Source organism: Loa loa, assembly GCF_000183805.2.
Source record: "Loa loa unplaced genomic scaffold supercont3.307, whole genome shotgun sequence".
NCBI classification, from domain to species: Eukaryota; Metazoa; Nematoda; class Chromadorea; order Rhabditida; family Onchocercidae; genus Loa; species Loa loa.
In genome coordinates, this window is record NW_018108487.1 from 21,301 (window position 1) to 34,680 (window position 13,380).

The window sequence follows — 13,380 nt, forward strand, 5'->3', positions numbered from 1 at the left end:
TCCGATATGTGGACATTGGTCATTCAAAAGTTAGCCCAACACGGAAACTTCCCATTACCAAACCTAGTGTAAATATAACCTGGTCAGTAAAGTGTAAAAATAAACAATAAACGTATTTTTTTTTTTGATAACTTTTTCTCCTTTCTTTTTTTAATTGAAAAATGATAAATGGCATGTTAAGTTCTATTTGAATATAAAAATTTATATTACAAAAAAAAAATAAATTTAAAAAAAATTTTTTTGAAAATTGAAAGCAAACTCTGTTCGAATGTTAATTTAGAATAAAAAGGAAATGAATTTTTAAAAAAAGAACCTTCTATTCGAATATATAATTTAAAATTTTTAAAATTAAAAATTCTATTCGAATGTAAAGTACAAAGAAAAAAATTCTTAATCAAAAAGAAGATTTTATCTGAATGTAAAATTTTTATTTAAAAAATTCCATTCGAATGTTAATTTTAAAAACAAGTTTAATTTAAAAAAAAAGAAAGTCCTTTTCGAATATGGCATAGCTAAGAAATGATTTATTTGTAACTATTTTTACTTCAAAAAAAAAAAAAAAAAATTCAAAAAGTATTAAAAAATGAATTTACACAATAACTGATTGTCGAGATTTTCGAATATGACATAACTAACAAATGATTTATTTATAACTATTTTTATTTAAAAAAAAAAAAGAAAAAATTTTTTTGGAAAAAATATAAAAAAATGAATTTGCACAGTTATTGATTGTTAAAAATTTAAGCTTCCCTTTTCTCCTAAAATTTATCAACTTTCAAAATAAGTTGGATTATAATTTTAATCTCTTTAAAGTGAATTACTGTAAAATGGAAGCAAACAGAAGCGAAAAGAAGAAAGAAGTAAAAAAAAAAGAGAAAAAGAAGTAAAGTAAAAAGAAATTTTAGAAGTAAAAAAAGAAAAATAAAGCCAAAAGTAGTAGAAATCACAAAATATAAATTAGATGAATTGAGCACAAAGAAAAAAAAATGTTATGATAGATTGAAAAGGGTAAGAAATGAAAAATAAAATTAAAATAAATTGTATTTATATGATTAATAAGAAAAAGTCTATTAGCTATTAAGCTATTATTTTCTAGTACTTTCCGATTATACTTTTTACTATATAAGCATAAGCATTAGCATAATTTATAGTTTAGACTAAACTATAGATTTGATTAAATTATTATTTGAAAACGTTTATATGACAAGAAATTATACAATTTCAACTGTTCCTTTGTACATATTGAAAAAATAAATCACAAAAAACTCAACAAAAAAAATTTTATTCCAAATCCTAGGCTTATTTTAGGCAAATTACATTTATGTTTGCTTAATCGATACGATCAATTTTACCCCATTTTATTTTTTTTTTTTTTTTTAAAGATATTCTCAACAAATTAATTAGCAAGAAATTGTTTAGATGATATAATCCTTTAGAATTTACTAATTCACTGATTAATTTGCTCATTTAATTAGTCCTATTTCATGAGTATTTAACTTATTGTTTACATTTCTAGGGGAATAGTTCCAATTATCGGATATTGTCATTAGCACTCAAATTTCTCTTCTTTACCTTTGTATTATACTAAACAAAATTATCATATCGCGTCATATTTCGTAATTTTTTGCAATTTCGATTCTCTTTCTTTTTTTTTTTGCAATAAATTAAGAACTTTATTGAATTGCTTGATTGAAAGCCTTTGAATGTCTTCAATTAGAAATGTCTTGAAGAGATTGAAGACATTAGAATGTCTTCAATCTTCAAAATTTCGCAACTAATCTTTAAAACTATTTCCTAGATATCATCCTTTTCAAATATATATTGACTTAAAATGTACTTTTGACTACTATTACAACCACAGCTTATTTTTTCCTGAATGTATTAAATTTCATAGGATTTACTTCAGAATATTAACAATATGAAACTTTAGTAAACATATATAGTGTTTGCATAGTTCATAAGAATTTTCACTATTTTTTGGTGTAGTTTAGGCACATTTATAATTTATCCATGAAAATAGATGTCTGAGTTGTACATTAAAAAGTTTATGAAAACTTGAAATGTATGATTTTTTATTTTAAAATGGAAATTAGAACTATGACAATGAAGGATCAAATTTGCAAAACGCAAAATTAAATTTAATTTACAACACCGTTGTCTATTGATCAAAAAATAATGTCATTTTTTCTCAAATGAAATTAACACAACAGAAAATTTCAATTCTTAATTCCATTATAAAGCGCTATCGAATTTTTCATTCCCCTTATTTCCCCTTTTTTTTAGCAATTTTTTTTCAGTTTTTTCATTCCCTTTTTTTTTAGTCAGCTTCGCATGTAAATTTTTAATCTAATTGTTGCAGTCAATTCAGTAAAGTGATGCAGAGGAAGTGCTATGAAAGAAATCATTTTACAGATGATGTCAGAAAAGATTACTAGATTACTTACTAAAGGTTTTGAAAATGACAAAATACAATGATGAAAAAAATAAAGTGGAAATCTATAAGTAAAATATCAAACTTATTTGAAGACTACTTCCCATTAGATTCAAATAAATGCAATGTCTGCGAAGATCAAACATTACCAAGCGTATATCGCCCAACATAAAATCAAAAAAGACCCTTATAAAATGCATCATATTTAATGCATCATCATTATGTGATAAACCACCTATATTATAAAACTGAAAGTCAAGAAGATTGTACTAAAAACGCGGAAAGTAAATACGACATTAAAGAACACCCTAGACTCATGACAATTAAAATATCATTGAATCGTATGCATCAGCAGAAATTTCATTATCTGTTCAAATTGATATTGGCCAGATGTTCGGCTGCCCGGTTCGTAATATTTAGTGGTGGATATAGGATTCGTAAATTGGGCTCATGCAGCAAAGATAATGCGGATATGCTGTAGCATGTGTGCAAGGCGTCTAGAATTATAAAATTATGAACAATTGGGATGGGTAATTAAAAGGGGGAAAAAATTCCTTGTTTCTCTCACGATCCAGGAAATTTGCCCAAAAGAAGAAAAATGAAATTTGATCATTGCTGCAGAAAACAAGTAAGGAGAGTTATAATCTGAAACCAAGTAAACGCAGCTACTTTTCTTGTGAACATTATTTGATCATGAAGAGAAATACAGCCGAACTTACATTTTTGAGATAAAAATCTTAACATACCGGGTACAACATCGCTAAACTTGCCGAAGCCTCCTAATTGTCGATCCTGAGTTGAGTAAATGAAGGATCGCAGTCGTTCTTTATCTACGAACATATAAGCATCCAAAATCTGAAAAAAATATTTTGTTCAAAGCAGAAAATTTAGATAAAAAATGAAACATTCGGAAAATTAAAAGTACACCGCAAAAGAATTTCCATCATTATTGGCAAAGGTGAACTGAATATCGACTATTCTAATTAATAACTATGTTAAGAAAGAAAACAAATACAAAGGACATAAAGGAAATGAACGTTATTTACTTTCCAGTAAGAAATCTAAAATTTCATACCTTAAGTGTTCCACCAATCCAAAATGCATAACAGCTGTCATCTGGTTTATTAGCTCGACCATGAAAACCTTCGTCTTGCTTCCATAATGCCCATTTTACAAGTTTTTCAATTTGTTTATGCGTCAGAACACTCTCATCCCATAGATGTCCTGCCATTGCTAATGCAGCTATAGCACAAAATGTTGAGCCTCCTGAAACTCAGAATACTTTTTACAATAATACTGATGATAGCAAAAATTATATTAACATCCATTTACCAGCTCTAAAGCGTCTTATAACACCAAGCATTTACAGTGTCAAAAGCGAACTGAATGCTGAATTCGACTAAAAAAAACGTTTCAATTCACAGATTTATGTCAAGTACTACTCACTCCTTACGTTTGCCTTTTTCTACATTTACGTTCTTCAAACGTAAAATGGTTGCTATTCATTTTATACTTCCATGTTTTTCCGTTAAGTTTTATCTTCATTCCAACTGTTTTATAGCTTCTGCAGATCTTTTGTACCTCCCTGTCTTCAATTCATCTTAAATTAATTCAATGAGAGGAAATGGATAGTGAAAATATGTCCATTTGCTTGGGAAAATCCTTTTCATAAGATTCCATTCCGTTATTAGAATAACTTTTAAAAAAAAGTGCTAACCATGACTTTCAAGCAAAGGCGCTTGACCGATACCACCGTCAAAATTAACACATCGCTGAATAAAATTCAGCACTGCTTTCATGTCAATTGTACTGAAATCATTCAATATATGGCATATTGCAATTGCACAATACACAAAACGCATATCATTTTCGGTTCCTTGCTGTCCTCGAAAACTGAAAATAATAGTTTTTTAAGTACTTTGCATGAAAGAAATTTCTCCCTTATTTTTTTTGGAGAAGTATGATATTCGAATATTCTATAGGAGGACAATTTCAAGATCCCTTTCTTCAAAATCGTTAGATGGTTACTCAGCGAAATACAACTCCGCCGATGACGCTACTTTCTTTTATCTACCCTAATCTACGGTAATTAACGAACAGAAAATCTTGAAGCCTTCCATTAAAATACTCATTATTGTTGAAGCTAGAGAAAATAGGCAAGAGCACAGAAAGTGATAAGACCAATAGTTATAAATTCGACTTGTTCCATTCACGCAAAAACCCCAAATTAAAGATTTGAAAAATAAAAAATTCAAACCTTCCATCACTAAGCTGGTCATAACATATTCCTTCCAACACAGCTTTCCTGTCTACTCGACTTAAATCGTCTCCCAAAATCAGTAAGCAGCAAAGAGCTACATAGGTTTGAGATATGTGTGCACTATCATACAAAAAGTAATTCGATGTAGTGGAGGTACCCGATTTTGCAAGATTTACATCACCACCACCACAATTTCCCGTATCGTACCATGATGGCTTAGAAAAACTAAGAGATCCGCGAAATCCATACGCTTCTTTTGGACAACCTACAAAATGAAAAGTCAGGTTAGGGTGTGAGAGAAAAGTTACAAAAATAGAGATCAATAATAACATTTTTGAAATTTATGCTAATTTGTAATAATGTTGATTTGAAAAGTATCTCAAAAGTGTAATACAAAAATGACGAATGTACAGAAAGATACCTTCCTATCCGAAATGCAAGCAAACATGTTGATTGGTGAAAACAATATAAATAAATGAGATTTTATCATATTAGACACACATAAATGAAACAGAACAAATATGGAAGAAAACAAAACCATGAATTTATAGCATGCAGTCGACGGTTAACATATATAAAGAAATACTGAAGCATAGAAACTGTAATAGTCTCAAAGATCTTTAACCTCTTTAATCAAACAAGTGAAAATCCCAGTTTAATACGTGAAACACAAATTTACACACGTATTTACAGAATTATTCATATATATAATGGTTACTTCGTTACTTCAAGTTTCCGTCATTTTTTTTGTTCCTGTTTTCACAGCTTCAACAATTCAGCAAAAACAGTGTTTTCCATAGCCATAACTTATCCATTCTTTTCATAACTTTATTAACAAAAATTTCCATAGGGAAGAAAAAAACTTCAATGTTATCAAAAACCTAAATGTATTTCTGTATGTTAACTTTATCTGATGAGATTTTGATAAAGCCTGCTGCAAAAAAAAAAGTGGAAAAAAAACAGAAAAAAATGCGTTACACAAACAAGATTGAATTCTTCAGTAGAAATACCTATCCCAACCCTGTAATACAATCTTTGAAAAAAGTTGCTCGTCGGCAACATCTCTCACTATTTGTGGCTCAGGACAGCTATTTTCAGGATTTGTATCCAGTGGCTGTAATGCTACGGCATTAGTTTCCAAAGAAAAATTTCCTGAAGCATCAAGATCAAGTTCCACATCAAAAATGTTCACTTTTTGCTGATGCCTACCAGGACGCACATTACCCGACCTAAAAAGTTTTTGTAAAATCTACCCGAAAACTTAAAAAGTGTAAGACAGCAAAAACTGCAAAAACTAAAAGATTAATAAACTGTGAGTAAAAAAAAAGTTTAAATAATAGGCAAACCATATATCTGAATACCAAGTTATTCTAGCATACTTTGCACAAGATCACTATTATTTCATATTTTCGTTATCAAAGTTACTTATGCTGCTCAGTTATATGTTCCAAAATAAAAACTAGCAAGAAAATCGATGAAACTTACCTTGTCATACCAAAAGTGCTAGAATCAACTATATCTTGCACTTTCGGTGCTCCTCTCCATAACATTTTCTCTGATAGATCTTGATCATTCTGGATACTGATCTGTTCATACCACAGGCTTCCATCATCCATCATTCGGAACAAAAACGACTTTTCATTAAGGGAATCAATATCAGTATTCAGGAAAGAAATGGCTCGAGTTGGTCCACTTCCGAATAAGACCTTTTCAGCTAAGCGTGGAATTCGTACGTTATACTTGGGTTGCTCTCGATAAAATGCAGCTGCACTACAAGGTTCTTGCATTCGTTTGATCGATGCCAGTGATGACCACATCGTACTGTCCGCGTGACGATAGAGGGAAAACGCTTGTACATCAGGATATATAGTATGTTGCAAAACGTAGATGGGATAAATAGTACCATTTCGATCAGTATCTCGAATGGGTGGAGCACTCGTAACGTGATGTCCGCCATGATAGACGCTATGAGCCATTTCCAAACAAACAAGTCCACGCATTCGTTCATCCACAAGCACAAACCTTCCAATTGTTTTAAAATTCATACTTTCGATGTTTTACTAATGTATCTAGCCTTAATCAATTTGAAACCTAAACTCACTGGCAAGAAGACTTTAATCTGAAAAAGCAAAACCTTACTTTTTCGATGTACAAATAAGAAGCATTTGCGGTACATTAGGCAAACTGCATAACTGATGTATACTTGGCTTCTCAAAAGCACCTTTGTATTGGTAATGATAAGAATTCCGTGATGTATCATCATATTCAGGAACAGTATAGAGCAAGTTACCTGTAATTATCTAATTTTTTTTTCGAATCGTTACAGTTGATGCGTCTTTTTGGAATTCAGAACATCCAATAAATTCAGCCTTAGACTTCCATCCACTATTAATTTCATTTCAATCCATTTATTTTGATTTTCACTTGAGTTTTATAATCAAATAATTCATGAAATAACTAAGTTCTAACCATCCGGAATGCCAACTCTTAAATCAATCAAATGAACACTGTCTTTGCCAGCTGCATATATTAATCGGGGATGGTCCGATCCAGCTATTGACTGCAACAAATTTAGTACAAATAGGGAATAAATGGTAGAAAAGTGTACCGCAAATATCTGCCGCACGTATTTCTTTCACCCCATTATACTGACGATAACGTGACGACTTAATTGTTGAAAATAAAATGATACTAAATTCAAATGAGAAATTAAAATTCCATTTCCTGCTTTAAAAAATTTTAACTTCGAGAAACGAAATATCCAAAAAAATATGAGAAGATACTGACCTCAATATCACAGCCACACTTTGCATGAATAAAATTCTGACCCACTTCCCCATACCAAATTAAGCCACCATCATCAAGAAACACAATTTCATCGTTCATATATGGTATGAATGACAGAGAATGGACAGGATGATGAAAAAGTGTCAACACAACGTTATTTGCTGGATCGCAAAGATACAACTCTTTTTCGCTGCGAGCCAGGATTCGACATCTTTCGCCACTGGGCTTATAAGATCGAAGCTCGAGCAATGCAGTGCTTACATCTAACGTTCGACAGTATTTTCGATTATTAGAAATAGGATTATAAATCTGCTGCTCTCTAAACATATCACCTTCAACACACGAATCCCAGTTTCTCTCCGCCATTTCTGTCCCTTCGGAATCATGAATCCCTTGATCTTCATCTCTATCATACAAAATCCTCCATTCGTCAAATTCCGCATTTCTTTCCTTTGAAAGATGCAAACGAAATTCCAACAGTCGCTTCCTTGTTGAAAGCTCACTTACAGACCACAGTGTCACTGAACCATCAGCAGGATCTTCTAGCACTTCCAGCAGATTCCTGTTCTTCAGTCGATTACTCTGAGTTTCAAAAGGCCAATGTCCTGTGTGTCGCAATGCCATACAATCACGAACCCATGGCAATGTTCGGATTAAAAGTTGTGGGAAACCCAATGAATGAGGAATCATATGAGGTCGTCGCCAGTGATGTGCAAGATTGTACTGCGATACGTAAAAATCTTCACTTGAACAACTGGGTCCTTGATCCTGAATACTAGGATTGACCCTGATACCACCAAGAACGGAACATCCTGTATCCAGAAATCCAAAATTTGGGGCTCGCGGTGCACAGAAGCCCATTTCTTATAAAAAAAACTCTAAAACATTTAAAAATTCCATAAAGCTTTGAGCATGTCAAATCATAGAAAAGAAAAAAATACAACAGAAAAAGCAAGAGTAAATGATACGAACTAGAAGTAATGAATTGAAATATACAGCAAGAGTTCTAAAAATGCCAACAAATCATTGAAAAGATATATATAAATACATAAACTTCTTTAGAAAAAGGAAAAAAACACACGTATTGCTTGCATTTCGCAAATATATTTTCACCCAGGCACTGATATTTTTTATAAAAACCTAACCAGAATCACTTTTCAACTGCAAACGATAAATCCATTCGATAAGTTTTCTTCTTAATTCTGCATCCACCTCTTCCTCCAATTTCCCCAGCACGTCAAGTGTCGATAAAGTGAAATAAAGAATTGTGGCTCTAAATTAAAAAAGTTTTACAAAGTCAGAATCAACAAAAATTTCAAGAGCAAATTTCAATAAATTTGAAAATCCAAACTGGAAGTAAATTTGAAGCCTAAACTAGGAGTAAATTTAAAAAATCCTGCGAAACAAAAACAGATGTAGCAAATGAGTATATATACATTTTTTTTTAATGCTTTATTTATTTAAAAATTCCTTACGGACTTCCTGATACTTGACCTTTCTTGATCAAAAGTTAAGAGCAAAGAGCGAATACGAATAAATATGAGTTCCATTCGCAGCAATCATTCTAAAATGATTACCTATTCGAGTCAAAACTTCGATAATTAGCAGGTAAAGCAACAAGATGTTCCCGTAGAAATTTTAAGTGTTGTGAGAGAAGAAGTGCTCCAGACATAAACAAATCTGTAAAAATGACATGAACCATACAAAATAACTTCTCAAATACCACAATTTTCATAAAACAATAGTTGAATTTGAAAAGCTCAACCAAAAAAGAACACATCACTGTAATTTGAAAAAAAGGATACTGGGTATCCTCCAGTATTCGACCATCCAAAAGCCCTTTTATCCTACATCTGTTTTGATAAAACAATTCCCCTGATGAGCTAGTTTTATCTCACTGACGCTACATAATTATCATCAATCATTACAACTGATCATTTTTCTGAGAACCCACATGTCCGGATAACAGACAACGGTATATGATCTCGATCTTACTTGTCAATTTTTACTAATCAAGATAATCTATTCTCTTCTTTCCATTATCTCACCAAATATGTACCAAATATGCAGTAAATTAAAAAAAAAGAAAAAAATTAAGCTATTTCGATCTATCAACTGGCACAAAATTCCAAGAAAGAATAAAACAAGGACGGAATAACATTCTTATTAAGTGAGCCAAAGTCAGAGATAGATATTACGCTTCAATCAAGGATTAGCTTATATACTGTAATCCAACAAGTCTTGATAAAATTACGAAAAAAAAATGTAGAACACATACAAGCAAAGAAGTTTATGGCCAACTCACCGAAAGATGGTGATGGTAAGCCATGAAAAATGCATAGTAACGGTAGAGTTTACCATGAAATGACAAAAATCTACGAATTTTTATGGAATGAAATTTTATAGATTGCAACAAAATATTTAACAATAACAAAAATATTATGTCACAAGAATATTTTACAATTTATCAGTTATCATCTCACCAATAATAAAGCCATAAATTTCCTGAAGGTATCCATATTTAGATCTTTTATTGCGTCGAGATTTTCCGTAAACTTTCCGGGCTTATACAATTGAAGTCCTAAAATAAACATAAAAATCGAATTATTCTTTATTTTCAAGGATAATAAAGTCCAATTTGTTTTGATGACCTTTAATCTACATGTGTTCCCATCAAAATAAATTGAAAAATGTTGGCAGGGAAAAAAAATCCAATAAAAACGAAATACTTTACCTGGTTCAATCCAAACAATATTTTTATACTGACTATTAGCTCCTAAATCGAGTGTATTCAATTGGAACACAACTAAATCCAATCTACCATTGACAAGTTGCACAGCACGTGTAACAACTGGTTGGTCCGCGAGATTTTCAAATTTGGATTGGCCATGTCGTGTTGCTTGCGCTATTGCCGCCGCAAAGCACATCATTATCGCCTTAGCACCTAACTGTTCGCTAGAAAAATATATCTGTGTAAAATATTGGTGTACGTGTTCAGTAGGAAAGAAACATCATTTTGGCTTGGACCGAAACATTTATACAGTATTCGAATAAACTAAAGCTCTTTGCATTACAAAAGTTTCATATAAGACCTAAAATTTGAAATGACGGTGGTAAAAAACATTTTCATCGAAAGTCTTGAAACTGGTTTGGATCTTTCTTCTTCAGTGACAATTCATGTTTAACAATATCTTCATTTGCCGTCTTTTCTACAGTACTCTACGTCATGGTAAAAATACAAAGTAAACATAAAACTTTACTCATGAATATATCCCTAATTTCACTTATATAGACTACTCATTCCTTAGCAAATCAATCCACCACATAATGCACTTATAATGAAAGCAAAATAAAACCTGAAACCATAAGTTACTAATACAGAACTTATCACCAAAATAGCATATCACCGCATATCACCAAATGTGAATTAATGCTTAGCTGCGAATCAGCATTCATTGACAAACATTAGTTAAGACAGCTGATAAGATCATGCAAACAAACTGCATAGGTTGATATAACTTACATTGTCCAAGGGTATTTTTGGTCTTGTTCATGGCACCACATTACCATATCAACAAACAGATCCTCCTTAGCTCGTGGCAGTACCACACTATCGTTGTAAATATGATCCGAAGTGAGATCGATTCGAGGATTAATTGGTGCTGTATTAGGTACCCGTATGTTACTTAATCTGGAAATTGAAAAAATTAATTAACAAAATTTACAGGCGTAACTGAGAGCTACTCTTCCATGCAACTTGTGCCTTTTAAAAGACAGTTGCAATTTCTAAGACACTTTGGGGCGGAGCAGGAAAAACGTTGTTTAAACCAAGAATGAAAGGGGAGGATTCTGTCGAACGCTGAAGAAAGGATTTATTATTCAAAGCAGTGCACAAATAGTTCTCATTGTTGGATTAAAACTAAAAATTCTTTTCCGCTAATTTAAAATGAAAAAAAAAAACCCAATAAGTACGACAAAAATTACCCGATAGCTTTCGTCCAGGGTCTAATAGGTTCTGAAGACTGAACAATGATATGAGGTTCTGAACGAAGAACGAACGGAATTTTTTCATTCTTCATAATACTGTCAACTCGTAACATTGCACTTAATGGTTCATCCCGATCATATCTAAAACTAATTTAAAGCCTCAAAATGCACATAATCTGTTTATCCGATTTCTGATATGTCGCACCGATGATATAAAACAATAAATGACCTCCGATTTTATCTGAACTTACTTTCTATGCAAATTACAGATATGTGAATATTCCCGAACTAATCATGCATTAGAACGAATTACTAAAATTTTAACATAACATACCTAAGGTTTAACAACTGTGAATGCTGCAAAGCCATAAGATGTGCAGTGCGAAACAGATTATCCAAAATTATTTTCCTGAAATCCATAATATCTGTTAAACCATGCCATAACAAATGAGGGATTGATATTGGAGTATTTTCTGCTGAACGGACATCAAATAGGCCGAAATGAGGGGTAACAATCTTTTGCAATATTTGCTTCATGAAAGGAAACGTCCTATAAAAATCTTTTAGGAATAATATATGCAGAAACAAAACGCACCCTCTTGTTAACAAAGGAGTACCGTGTACACGATATGGAAAATAATTTGTCCAAAAAATGACAGGATCAAAAAGGCGAGGCAATTTTTCCAACGTTGGATCATATCGCTCCCCATGCATTATACAGTCATTTAGATGATCCTCGAAACCTTCAGAAAGTGGTATTTCAGAAGCCTAAAAGTAACCAGTGAAGCTACTGAGTATGGTAGTGATATATATATATATATATATAATGTAAAATATCTAAGAATCCAAAAAGAACTGAATTGTGATAATACTGGCACAATCATTACTTACTCCGGGAATAAGATTCGCGATCAAATGTATGGTAATATTTATAAATCTATTCCTCGAATTTACAAGCATACCAAATTTAAAACAGCTTCCGGAAAACCAATCCTTTTGACTGCCTTCGACAGAGAGCAGGCCTGATCGATTCCATCAGTAAATGCTACGGTGCCATCAAAAAGGGAGCATTCAACCGATTTATAAAGCGGATGTTCCTTAAAATTTATATCAAGCAATTTTATATGCAAAATGTTCGAGAATCCAAACTTTCGACAGCAACAGCCAACTTGCTTTTGTTCATTTGATTTCAATAGTGAATTTGGAAATAAATGAAAATCGTTACATGAAGTTGTGGTATTCTGTGAGCAGGATGAGGGACGACTGGTAATTCTTGTATTTCTGTTGAAAAGAATTTCGGATCCTTGGGGTCATATATTTTGAATCCTGCTTCCTAGAATTCTGGTCACAAAATTGCCATTGAAAGCAAGTTTCCGGTGATTATTAATCACAAACCTTTCTTAAAAAGGCTAATTAAAAAAATAAAATAAGTAAAAAGGACAGAATCAGCTAAATTTGAAATTGAATTAGAAAACCATTTAAATTTCATGGCGCTAAAAAAGCTCCACTTACCTTTACAGCTGGAGGAATTGAAAACGGTTGCATTTTCCGTTTATTTCTAGCTCTCAGGATATTTTTAAATATCCGTGTATCCATCTTCCCCCATTGTTTTAGCGGTTTGAATTTCCGGAACACCATTGGACAAGCTTCTCCAGATTCAGTGTGCACATTCAAAGAAGAAATCTGCAAATTATTCAAATTAAAATCATGTTTAAAAAACAAATCTCGATTGAAATCTTAGAAAAAATTAACAAAAAACAAATCTTGTTTAAAAAATAACACTGTCTAACTATATATATATATATATATATATATATATATATATATATATATATATATATATATATATATATATATATATATATATATATATATATATATATATATATATATATATATATATATATATATATAT

The 13,380-nt window shown here is 31.5% G+C and overlaps 3 protein-coding genes across 3 annotated transcripts; all 3 read right to left on the minus strand.

Moving 5' to 3' along the window:
- Nucleotides 1-2,794: 2,794 nt before the first annotated feature.
- LOAG_08051 (prenyltransferase and squalene oxidase repeat family protein) lies at nucleotides 2,795-8,468 on the minus strand (the record flags this gene model as incomplete). Its single annotated transcript, XM_003143583.2, has 10 exons — nucleotides 7,479-8,468; nucleotides 7,161-7,251; nucleotides 6,831-6,981; nucleotides 6,177-6,713; nucleotides 5,712-5,920; nucleotides 4,689-4,956; nucleotides 4,149-4,324; nucleotides 3,507-3,697; nucleotides 3,178-3,286; nucleotides 2,795-2,928 (listed from the first exon to the last, which is right to left on the minus strand). Exons 1-10 carry the CDS (start codon nucleotides 8,337-8,339, stop codon nucleotides 2,795-2,797), a joined length of 2,727 nt encoding a protein of 908 aa, XP_003143631.1. The 5' UTR covers nucleotides 8,340-8,468.
- Nucleotides 8,469-8,618: 150 nt separating this feature from the next.
- Nucleotides 8,619-9,150, minus strand: LOAG_08052 (hypothetical protein; the record flags this gene model as incomplete). Its single annotated transcript, XM_003143584.1, has 2 exons — nucleotides 8,619-8,751; nucleotides 9,056-9,150. 2 exons carry the CDS (start codon nucleotides 9,148-9,150, stop codon nucleotides 8,619-8,621), a joined length of 228 nt encoding a protein of 75 aa, XP_003143632.1.
- Nucleotides 9,151-9,930: 780 nt separating this feature from the next.
- On the minus strand, nucleotides 9,931-13,154 carry LOAG_08053 (hypothetical protein). The gene is made up of 9 exons (XM_003143585.2): nucleotides 12,978-13,154; nucleotides 12,691-12,798; nucleotides 12,428-12,562; nucleotides 12,061-12,233; nucleotides 11,800-11,874; nucleotides 11,463-11,606; nucleotides 11,002-11,169; nucleotides 10,213-10,433; nucleotides 9,931-10,059 (listed from the first exon to the last, which is right to left on the minus strand). Exons 1-9 carry the CDS (start codon nucleotides 13,101-13,103, stop codon nucleotides 9,953-9,955), a joined length of 1,257 nt encoding a protein of 418 aa, XP_003143633.1. The 5' UTR covers nucleotides 13,104-13,154; the 3' UTR covers nucleotides 9,931-9,952.
- Between the last annotated feature and the right edge of the window lie 226 nt (nucleotides 13,155-13,380).

What these genes read in the sequence shown, in the direction of transcription:
- LOAG_08053 (XM_003143585.2), bottom strand. Translation starts at nt 13,103, where the DNA reads ATGGTGTTCCGGAAATTCAAACCGCTAAAACAATGGGGGAAGATGGAT. An exon ending in CAATTCCTCCAGCTGTAAAG is followed by an intron (nt 12,799 to 12,977) that starts GTAAGTGGAGCT and finishes CCAGAATTCTAG; the next exon opens with GAAGCAGGATTCAAAATATA. An exon ending in ACTCCTTTGTTAACAAGAGG is followed by an intron (nt 11,875 to 12,060) that starts GTGCGTTTTGTT and finishes TATGGATTTCAG; the next exon opens with GAAAATAATTTTGGATAATC.